Source organism: Poecilia reticulata, linkage group LG23 (assembly GCF_000633615.1).
Source record: "Poecilia reticulata strain Guanapo linkage group LG23, Guppy_female_1.0+MT, whole genome shotgun sequence".
NCBI classification, from domain to species: Eukaryota; Metazoa; Chordata; class Actinopteri; order Cyprinodontiformes; family Poeciliidae; genus Poecilia; species Poecilia reticulata.
The window spans coordinates 14,777,737-14,789,039 of NC_024353.1; the positions used below are offsets into that span (position 1 = coordinate 14,777,737).

Here is an 11,303-nt window from a genome sequence, read left to right on the forward strand (position 1 = left end):
TAAGCAGGAGGGAAGCGCAGAAGTTTCTAGCTAACAGGGCGGTCTACGGAAGTGACAACACTGAATAGAAATGAATGTGACGCAAGGAGACTGCTGGTATAAAGTCACTTTTTTTAATCTCTCACTGCTATGGAAGTTTGTGGTATAGTTTTGCTTTGAAACCATTTATATGTCTGACCTTGTGTCCGGCATTCGTGTAGCGTATCAGTCGGCCATTGCTTACGGACTTTGAAGTGATGTGTAGCAGCGGTGATAGGACAAGGAAACATCCGCCTACATTTTGTAGGGTTTTACGTGTCAGAACATAAAAGTAAGATTTAGGTTCTCTCATGCTATTAAAAAGGAATTAAATGTTATTGGAAGAATAAAAAAAATACACGACACGTTCCAAAACTTTAAAGCCAAAATGTAAGGTTTTCACTGCTCGTTTGATGCCAATTCACAATAAAACTAGTTTCTTTTACAGCCGTCTTCCCTCTAAAGTCCTGTTGTAGCTGCAAGGGTGTACATAGTTATTCCACACAGTTTTTATGTTTTAGCTTCATCTTTAATAAATACTCTGCTAATGTTTTTTTTTATTTCATTTTTTTACTGTTTTGTGTAATTTAAAACCTTGTGAAGATCTGTTGATTTTATTACACCCACCTATGTCATTTTCTTTAAATGGTTCTTTTCAGACACTTGTGAATCAATGCAACCTAATCTTCTTGTTACAGGATCAACCCTTTGACTGACTGTTGATGAATGAAGTGCTGTGAGAAGGCTAACCCAGCTTTGACTGAATGTAGTAACCATGCAGCAGCTTTCCTCAGCTCGGTCCAAAGATTCTCACGTTTTACGGACGCTGCATCCTGACTTCATATCGGACTTCAGCAAGAAGCTCTTCAATAACTAATCGGATGGATTCCCTGTCGTTTCTATCAGATGATAGTTTGAAGGGTTTTTTTTTTTTTTGTTTTTGCTGAAAACCTCAAAACATCTCAACTGACTTTCATCGTAGAGACTCACCAAATGTGTCTGCAGATTACTTAATATGCTTCTGATATCACTGTAAATGTTATATCTCTAATTCTGCGTGTCTTTTTTTTCCCCCCAGAAATGTATGTAACTGGTGTTGGGACCAATGATGATATGAGCGCAGAAACATTTTATTTATTGAAAACTATGTTGATGTGGAGGAAACTCTAAGCAAACTCTTGGCAATTTGCACACAGACGACTTATGAACGAATAAAATGTTCTTCCAACTAACTAAAACTCATTTCAGTTTGAGTTTCTATCCCACACAATTGATGTTTATGCAAGCGTTTTAATAGTTCACCTGTTATCAAAAATGTATTATAATTTAGAACAATCATTTACTCCTATTTTTATTAAATACACCTGCTAAATGTGGTGAGCAGCCTCTTTTCAAATTTGCTCTATTGAATAACATAAGTACTTTATATATGTTATTTAGTTGGGCTGTCTGCTCTGGGAGCTAATCTGTAGTCTTCCACTTAACATGCATGCTAAACTAAATTGCTTTGCCTTAAAATGAGTGATTGTTATTAAAAGTTTACTGGCTTGCTATGAGTTTTTTTAAACATTTTTATTTTTTGGGGGGGTGGGTGGGGAGCTTAAAAAATTCATGTATATAAAATGTTCTACAAACTGGTACTGGTAATATGTATAACTGACTTTGCTACACTGAAAGTTCTAAGTAGAGCAGTAGATTTATTTAATGTATCGGAAGGTATATAAAAGCATCAAAAATCTTTTTGTTTTCTTTTAATTACGGGGCTATTTAACTATTTAACAGGTGTATATATATTTGGGTAAATTCTCTCTGACTGTCATTATCACTTTGTCCAGTAGGTGGCAGTAAATGCAACTTAAGCTGGTTTGTCAAACCACAACCTAAATTCCACAGTGGGGGTTTTACTTTGAAATTAAAGAACTTAACGTTTCCGGTTGAGGGAAAGTTGGTTTAAAATGGGATGGTAAGATACTGCAGTTTATCAGTGACTTTTCTAAAGGGTGCAAACGTATTGTAATAGAAAACTGCAAGAGAAAAAACACGGGTCTGTAAAGTATTTGCTCTTCTTCAGTGATAATTAGCTTGTAGCGACAGCTAACAGCGAGTTATTCAGGTTGATATTCGGACAACCAGTTGATATAAAAGGCACATTGTAGTGTAAATCTACAATGTGCAAAACTATATCAGTAAGGTATTTTTCCTAAAATACAGTAAACACTTAAATGACTGTGTTGTTTTAACTTTACTGTCTTTTATCTCATTTAATGTTCTGTAGAGGTATATATTACAAAGTTACACAGTAGAATTTTAGAGAAGTTTGTGGGAAATTCGAATATCTATCGAATATCTTTGTTTTTAAGGGATGTCATGGCAAACTAATGGAACAGAACTACTTCTGGACCAAAAATCAACTGATCTTCACCAGGTTGCACAGTGGTATAAACTTAAATGAACAAAAATCTCAGCTGATTCTCTGTGGATCAGAGTGATGGCCGTTGGTGAAAGTCCCAGCAGATTAGCAGTTTCTGAAATACTCACCTCCCAAAAGGCAACAGTAACCATGCCACACTGAAAGTCACTTAAGTTCCCTTTGTTCCCTATTTTAGAAGCCTAAATGCACTAAGTTGCTTAAAGCAATCAAACGTGTACCTAGGGTTATATATTATTCTGAAAAGACTAGAGCTGTTGTCTCCATTACTGTCTTATTGCTGAACTGCTTTGTTATTTAAAAGATAAAACTTTGGACTTCACTGCGAAACAAAAACTGCTTTGGTCCAGAAGTAGTTCTGTTCCAGATCCAGATCTTCTATAAGGACCTTGACCTTACATGTAAACTCATATGACCCCTGTTCATATTTTCTCTTGTTCTAACGAACAGATGTGTTGCTGTCGCTGTCCTCTCAGGCTGCTCTCTGCAGCCATGTGGCGCAGCGCAGAGATGTTCTCCGTTACAAAACCCTCGGTGAGTTTGTGATGCTGGTGACGGACACGGTGCCGGACCTGCTCGATGCAAAGCAGAAAGGCAAGTTACTGCTGCGACTGCGAGCCGGAGTGAGTCACTGGGGTGGCACAGTGGTACATACACTCAGATGTCGAAGATAGACTTGATTGTGGACACGCTCCTTTCTGTGTTTTTCAGGTTATTTTTGAGTTGTGCAGAAGTGCAGAAACAGCCAAACTTAAAGTTCATGTCAGTAACATCTATGTCAATGATTCAATTCAGGACAGAGAATCAGCCAGGCAGAAATTCACAGAGCCAAGAGCACTTTCTATAAAAACAAAAGGAGCACACTAAGCTAATGGTAACTGGTTCCGCTAACGGCTTTGTCCAGGCAAGAGACAAAGCTAAAGACAAGTCTGTGAGTCAACACAGTTAACGGCAGCAATGACTCCATGCAGGTGAGAGACACAGATCTGCTGAGCTAAGAGTACTTTCTACAAAAAGAAAAATGGAGAGCACATGAACTCAATGTAGGTTCTAGTTTTTCCAGTGGACACATACAGTGTCTTAGTTTTAGAGAAAGACATTGTTTTGAACCAGGAGTACTCTCAATGGAAAAGAAAAACAGGAACTTTATTGGACATTACCAAAAAAAATTGCTCAACTGAATCTGGTCAGGTAAACGTCTGTGTCCTTTCCAGGAGGTTTTTCCAACAGAGTACGATCTCAGCTATGACACAGACAGGCAGCTCCTTGTGTGGGAGTTTCTCTCCAAACTGGAAAGGCTCCTGCCTGTACTGGACCTCGGTCAGGTCAGGGCTGATGTCGGCAGCAGTTGCAGTTTGCAATTTGAGCCTCTTTTACTCTACCGTGAAAGAATGAAAAGGGCCAGACAGACCCACCCACCAGGTCACAGCTGCACATCTGTAATTGACAATAGTCACCCCACTGTTGGCAACTTAGATTTTGTTGATATATTCAGTGACTTTTCAGACAAAAAAAAATTGGTGTCTGCCAAAATCGGAATTGGCAAGTCAAACGTTTTAAAAGATCGGTAGTTGGCCATAAAACTTCACTTGGTGCACCTTGAATAAAATGTCTTTATAATGAATTATTTTGCATTTGATCATTTTGATGATAATTTAAAGCAACGCACAGTATCGCTCCAAAACCGAAGCTGGTATTTGTGATACAGTATTTGTGGCAAAAAATTATAGAAAACTGGACACATTGGATGATAAATATGATATAAAACAAAACTTCTCCTATTGGCAAAAACCTAGTTTTGTGATAGTTTATCTAAATAGTTTTTTGTGTTAATAGATTTTGGCAAAGTACTGTTATCCAAAATCTAATGACAACCTGAAATTCTTGTGTGTGTTCTGCACAGGTGCAACAGTTGAGATGTCCACCCAGGTCTTCTCCTGCTCTGAGTGTCCGTTTTTCCACATGCAGGAGTCGTTCCTCCTGCAGCGCATCATGTAACTCATGTAAAGCACTTTGAATTGAATTGCTTTGTTGCTGAAAATGTGCTATATAAATAAAATTACCATCACCACATCGAGCACAGTCACCCAGAGCAGAACAACAAACTCCAGGTGACCGCAAAGAAGACTCCGGCCCCACAGCCCTTCCCCATCCACGACAGGCCGGATCCTCATACGTGCCCGGACTGTGGCAAGACGTTCAGGTGGGCCTCAGATGTGACTTGTCACCAGCGCACCCACACGGGTGAGCTGAGAGGAATGCAGCAAGGCCTTTAAGAACTCCTGGGATCTGACGAGACATCAACGCGTCCACACCAGAGAGCGTCCCTTCCTCTGTTCCCAGAGCGGCAAACGCTTCACCCAGATGGGGTTCCTCAGGCTGCATTTTGACCGCACCGCATGCAGCTGGACCTGCAACTCTCTGCTGGACTTAATCAGGGGGGCGGTGGACACAGAGGAGACTCCCTGCAAAGAAGGCAGGGAGTACAAGTGCCAGAAGTGCGGCGAGGGCTTCAGCAGCATCTTGGAGCGCCTGAGGCACAGGCAGGCGCACGTGGTGAGGCGGCAGTACAGATGCTCCCAGTGCGAGAAGATCTACAGCCGCGCCTCGGACCTCAAGAGGCACCAGATGAAATACAGCAGATAAAACAGAATTTGTCAGGTCTGAATGAGTGTGAAATTTTAAAAGAATATGGAATAATGTTATTTCCAGACTTTATTTCCTATCCCATTGTCTGAAGACTGTATCCTCCATCTGTGTTTAGCCACCATCTATTAATTATCTACCACTTTCCTTCTTCCTCTTCGTCCATCTGGTCTGCTGAAATCTGAGCAGATCTGTGTTGAAAATGTGCAGGATCCCATTATTAAGGTAGGGTGTACTTCAGAACTACAGTACTTAAAAACATGTCAGTGTTTGGTGATGCCACACGCAGGCTAGTAGAAATAAAGAGCAAGTTCTGTTTGGCACTTCTTTTCCGTCAAAATCTGGATGAACTTCAGAGGCATAAAGGACTTAAAGTCATTAGCTATTTTTACTTACAGTTGAAGGAAACTTGGCTCAATGAGCTTTTGTTTGGCTCAGTGGTCAACCCTCTCTTTCAGATTTCTGTTCAGATTAATCTCACTACAAATAAGGAAAGTGTCGGCACTGTAAGTGAAACATTTTTTCCACAGTGCTGCATGTGGTTTTGTAGACATGCAGGTAGTTGGACAATTCTCCCTGCATATGCTCGTAGTGTTGCAATAGCCAGAGGCTGCTCCCGTCACATCACAAGACAACCGCAATCAAAAAGCACTGACTTTATATCAACTATTTTCACGAGAAAGTATTAACATCAACATTTAGCTTCCACTTGTTTCTTAAAGACTAATTCATAGCATGCTACTTTAAAAATAGTGAGTCTGTGCACAACCCATGTCTTACTCCAAGCTCATCTCAAAAGCTGGCGAGTTTGTTGGAAATAGTTTAATGAAGAAATAGACACATCAAGAGTAATTGGTGTCTTCTGTTGTATTTATTTGAGTGAATCTAATATATTTTACATAATGAGTGCCACCGTAATAATTGGATCCATTTACGCTCAATCTATAAGCAGCACTATCACTTGCACCACGTGTTCGTCACACAGGGTGGCGTTTTCTTCAGTTTGAAAATTTAAAAATTTCCCTCCAAGTTTCCCGCCGGACCGCTTTATTTGCAGGGACTTCCGCTCGCAGTTTACATATCCCGTGTCGTTTTCCGGGTGGTGGTTACACTCAGGCAAGCTGAGCCGTCGTTATAATCAACCTTGTAAACAAAAGTTGCCTAACGGGTTGACTTCAGCGATACGTGAACGGGAAAGACATGCATATCAAAACTGGTGAGTTTGAACAGCCGTTTGGTTTACATTTGCTGGAGTTTGTTAACTTTCCGAGCTTTGTAGGTTGTCTCGCCGCGGGATTAGCATCTGGGCTAGCGATACCGAAGGCAGCCTGGTCACCGCTTTGAATGGAGGCTGGTGGAGGGGGGGTTACGAAACTTTGACTTCGCTTTGCGCGGCTATTAGCTGTTAAGCCTTAAAAGGTGTTCAATATTTAAGTTATAACCCCGACTGTGTGTCTTATCACTATTAAACTGAATTTATTTTTTTTTAATTCAACAACACGAGGTGGTCCGTCGAGTTTAGTTCGCAGCACTTAGGCGCTACTAACTAGTTTGCTAACGCCGGTGCTAGCTAGTAGTGTTGGCTGTCCTATTTCCAATGCGCGGCGTAGCTAATAGCTCACAACGTGGCGGTGTGTGTCGAAACTGGTCTCCTAAAGGCAGCATGTTAAGGCTGCTGTTCGAAGAAACCAGCTAGCTTCCCGAAATTTCTGTTGCGACGTGTTAAACTGTGTCGGTGGATTTCTATAAACGGTGGGGGGTCGTTTAGTGTGGTTGGACCCGACATGTCCCACCTCTCTACTCATCACTCAACAACCATCCGAACCGCATAGCTTTAAGCTTAGGTAATATGTATTCACGTTTCGCATGATTTGCCGTCGAAAATAGCCAATAATTACGTCAGCATCTTTTTGAGTCATGTGGGTCGAAGGTGGCTGCTCGGCAATAAAAAAAAAAAAGAACCAACTTTTTCCAGTAGACGCATTATCCTATGATTCATTTTTTTCCTGATCAAGATGGAGACTGTGACCCAGTTTGCAGCATGATAGTTTCGTATAAAGCTTAAAATAATTTTAAAGTAATTTTAGAGAACTAGAACGTGTGGTTTCGATTTAAAAAAATTAAAAAAAAATCGGCGCAAAAAAAAAAAAAACTACAATAAACTAACTATGTTTGATGTTTCATGCCTTTTAATATGCTAACTTCTCATCTGTATTTTATGAATTGACTGTTCTTCAGATTCTTCACGCAGTTTTGATCCGGTACATTTTGTTCCCTCCTGCACATGATAAAAGCAGAGACAACAGGGAGCTGTTGTTGAGTTTTGAGCTCGACTTCCACAGTAAAGTCACATGAAAACGTGTTATCCACCCCCACTGTGTGTTTACACAATCATGGAAGCGAATAAATTGGCCCCTTTGCCTGTCGGCATCCCCCCGTTTCATGCCTGTGTGCTTTTATTTTTGTTCCGATTTCCAGGCATCCAGTTGTCTTTGAACTGTATGCATGAATTGGATTCATTCAAAAATCTTTGATTCTTATGAACAATTAGGTTCCCTTTTTTCCATCCATCCTGCGGTTTGGAGAGTTTAGAGTTGACATGGAAGATAAATGGGGTTAGAAAATAATAAAAATCTTTGACCTCAACTGTCGGGTAAAATAGTTGATTCTGATTTTGGACCAAACCAGTTTCAAAAATTCCTTCAAATAGTTTAACTTGGGTACGAATTGACATATTTGCAAACCCAGTCCTTGGTTGGACCTTTTTTAAAAGACAGAAATTCAAAGTTTTAGTGGATGAGAGGTGAAGGTTCATGTTGTGGCCAACATGGATCACTACTGGTTGGATCAAACTAGCATTAAAGCAGAAAAGTGGCTACAACTAGCAGTTAGTTTAGTAATCCATTATTCTATTGATTATTCGGATAAAACAAATCTTATTCTGCTAATTTTTCATTTAGCCACTGAAGTCATACACATTAGAAATGCATTAAAAGATGCAAATAATTCAACTATGGTATTTTTTACAATAAAATGAACATGTTGACTAAAATGAAACGTTCCTTCAGTCAGTCTGCAGCAAAGAATAAATCTATAAACATTGTCAACTAATAGTTGGACAGCAACAAGTCCTATAATTAAAGGTTCAAATTCTGGAAAAAAACTATTAAACACATTTTGCTAGATTTTATTTATGTACTTGACCCGGTTGAAGCTAAAGCTCTTCAGAAGTTCTGGGTAGAACATATGTACCGAGATTTGTTATATGAAAGACAAAATGTACATTTTTTTTGGTACAGTTTTGGCTGAATTACTTAAGATTGTTTTAGCAGATGGCCTTTAAGTCTGTATACTCACCTAATTGATTACCAAATTAGTTGATAATTTCAAAAATTGTTTAATCGCGATTAATCTGATTAATCGTTTCAACCCTAATGCTGAATGATGTTTTCACCCACTTGTCTACGTTTTCCTTTCAGGTACATGGGAAGCAAGCAACACTGTGTGCGAGTCCGAAACCCTGTGTGACCAAGCAGTCCTCGTGTCGGCAACCAAGTCCGAGCCCCAGATCCGTAACCGCCGCCTGTCTCCTGGTTCGGGAAACTGCGGAGGAGGAGGCGGCGGCTGCATCTCCGGAAACGCCCAGTCTCCACGACAACGGTCCCCCCAGGGCGAGCCGAACGGCCCCAGCCACGCCCACGGCCCGAGTTTCCGCAGGGAGAAGGAACGCAAGAACCAGCCTCACAAGGGCCGCGCCGTCCGGAGGGAGAGCCAGAAGGGGGCGCTGCGAGCCGGCGAGCGCCTGCTAAAGGCCAATCAAAAGGAGAAGTGGGTGGAGGACAGTCTGTCGCTGCTCAAGCCTCCGCCCGCTTTCCCGGTGCAGGACAGTCCTGCCAAGCTGCAGCCGGCCGTGAGCTACGCCTCCAAGGTGAAGGCCGGAGCAACGAGCGGAACGCTGGAGGAGGAGCGGCCCGCCATCGGGGACCTGCTGCAGAACCAGTGGGGTCTGAGTTTTATTAGTGAAGCTAAGCCAATCACAGAGGGGCCCCTCCCTCACCCTGCTGCTGGCCCTCTAGTGGACACAGAGAGCAAACACCCAGCGGACCTACAGCATGACGCAGCTCTCACAGTTCAGCTCCAGGAGGAAACTCCTGTTCCTGCTTCTGAGGCCGAGGCGCAGCAGGCCAACGGGGACCTCCTGCTGAGCTGTCGCCATCTAGTGGAGGCTTTGAACTATCACAATAGAGGTAGGCGCTTCAGCTGCACACTGGCTTTAAGTGACAATTGAGATCAACTGGTAATTTTTGGTTTTCTCCCCCTTTTAGAATGGAATATAATCTGTAACAGACAGAAGAAAGGTGAGTTGACTAAACTATTTTACATTTTATGAAGTGTGCAACCGTAAAGTGTCACTGACATGGCAAAACTGCTGAGATTTTATTTTGTTTACGCAAAAGCTTTTAATAATAATTAGTTCTCATAGAATATAGTATAAACGCAGAGTGTTGCCGTTTTCCTGAGTAACTGGGTCAAACGCCAGCGCCACCGTGTGACAAACTAATAAAGCTGAATACACAGAAGCAGAGGATGTTGGGAGGATTTCTCTGCAGGATCTGTTTACCATTCAGTGATTTGGAGACAACAGCTCTCCACAGAGAAGGTTCTGACCCTTCACTATCGGATTCTTCCTCCTCAGAAAGGTTGAAATCATTGTTGCCTCCTGAACAATATGGCTGCAGTCTGTCAGTAGAACCAGCTCCTTCTTCTCCATCACTCCAACTACATTCTTCCTCCAAACTGCAGAGAAATCACTCAAGTCTTCACTGAATTCTCAACTTCCTCTGCTTCTGTGTGCTCAGCTTTGGTTGTTTATGGTTCGACTTACCCTGATTACATCACAATATGGTGCTTGGCCCGCTTTCAGCTGAAAACAGCTACACTCCATTTATAGTGGGACTAAAATACAATTTGGTATCAATCAAAGCATTTACAAAAGCTTAAAAAAAAGTCTCATGCAAATTTTTGGTAACATTTGATTTTAATATTTGCATTTAACATTTTCATTAGAAACTGCTGCCAACATTGGGTCACATGTGATTATAAATGTACATAACTGTCCACTCAGAATTGATACCTTTGTTCATCATTTCTGGTTTTGTGGCAAGCAGCACCTTTGTGTAACCTGAAACGGCGCCTCCTACAGGCTGTGTACGGTAGAATTAGACATGTGAAAGAAATACAGATCACTTTTCTTGTTTGAGACATTTTATTGGTATTTAAACATGAAAATGAAACCAAATGTATTGACCAGTTTTTGTTGAGTTGAATCTGATTTGCTTTTATTGTTCCAGATCCAAAAAGAGTGATGTGGTATAAGGAGACCCAGGAGCGTCCAGCCTAGCAGTGTGACCGACACACAGCATCAAACGCCTACAGAACACATACACACACACACACACCTTCACGCACATTTATACTCACGGAAGACGGACAAATTTGAGTCCCATTCTCACAAGCTGCACTCAGGATGATGTCTTCATGATGTCTTCACATAAAGCCACACTGAGACACTTTGGACTAACTCCTTTGAGATCTTACAGCAATGGACTTTTTTTAACGCCTTACAGAAAGCCTGCCTTAAATAATCACCTCATTCCCATTTTAGCTTCTTCCTGTAAAGCTGGTCTTTTTCCCTCCTACACTGTTTATTTTCTTTTAACAATCTCCAAGGAGTCTAATTTAATTAATTTTCTCCCTGTTTTTGAAAGTTGCAGTTTTATTCAATGTTGTCCTCTGCAAAGCGAGTGGTCAATCAGCACTTTGTTTAAAACTGACCAGTGCGTGTGTGAGAAGCCCTCTGAATTTTTTCCCCCCCGTTTTGAATTGGAAACCAGAAGAATGTCCTGTACCTACTTGAGTTTTATTGTTTATGAATGCAAAGGTTTTCAGTTTCATGTCTTCAGTTTACAGAGGGGTGTAGTTAACGGCACAGTACAGTTTACCCTTTGCCCTACAGATCTTAATGCTGTGTTCTCATAATTGTTTTTTATTTGGTTCCTATCGGGTGAATGTTTGAATCCATAAGGGATATCGCAATGTTCTGTGTGGTAGCTTTTGAAAATTTATTTGAATTAAAGCAAAAATTACACTGGAGAAGGAGAAGGGACGCAAGAAAGTATTGCTTAATAAAAATGAATAAACTTTGAGAGTT

General features: G+C 41.1%; 1 protein-coding gene and 1 long non-coding RNA gene across 3 annotated transcripts; both read left to right on the top strand.

The window, feature by feature from the left end:
• The first annotated feature begins 1,940 nt into the window (after positions 1 to 1,940).
• LOC108165863 (uncharacterized) lies at positions 1,941 to 5,940 on the top strand. Of its 2 annotated transcripts, none has more exons than XR_001776188.1 (4): positions 1,941 to 1,981; positions 2,897 to 3,069; positions 3,158 to 3,417; positions 4,350 to 5,940. It is a non-coding gene; the product is annotated as an uncharacterized LOC108165863 (long non-coding RNA). The 2 variants fall into 2 exon arrangements; XR_001776189.1 differs by having other exon boundaries at positions 1,964 to 2,062.
• Positions 5,941 to 6,132: 192 nt separating this feature from the next.
• On the top strand, positions 6,133 to 11,298 carry LOC103459610 (uncharacterized). Its single transcript, XM_008401326.2, has 4 exons — positions 6,133 to 6,308; positions 8,572 to 9,339; positions 9,418 to 9,450; positions 10,444 to 11,298. The coding sequence occupies exons 1-4, from the start codon at positions 6,293 to 6,295 to the stop codon at positions 10,491 to 10,493; spliced, it is 867 nt and encodes a 288-aa protein (XP_008399548.1). The 5' UTR covers positions 6,133 to 6,292; the 3' UTR covers positions 10,494 to 11,298.
• The last annotated feature ends 5 nt before the right edge of the window (positions 11,299 to 11,303 follow it).

What these genes read in the sequence shown, in the direction of transcription:
- LOC103459610 (XM_008401326.2), top strand. An exon ending in TTTGAACTATCACAATAGAG is followed by an intron (nt 9,340 to 9,417) that starts GTAGGCGCTTCA and finishes TCCCCCTTTTAG; the next exon opens with AATGGAATATAATCTGTAAC. An exon ending in CTGTAACAGACAGAAGAAAG is followed by an intron (nt 9,451 to 10,443) that starts GTGAGTTGACTA and finishes TTATTGTTCCAG; the next exon opens with ATCCAAAAAGAGTGATGTGG.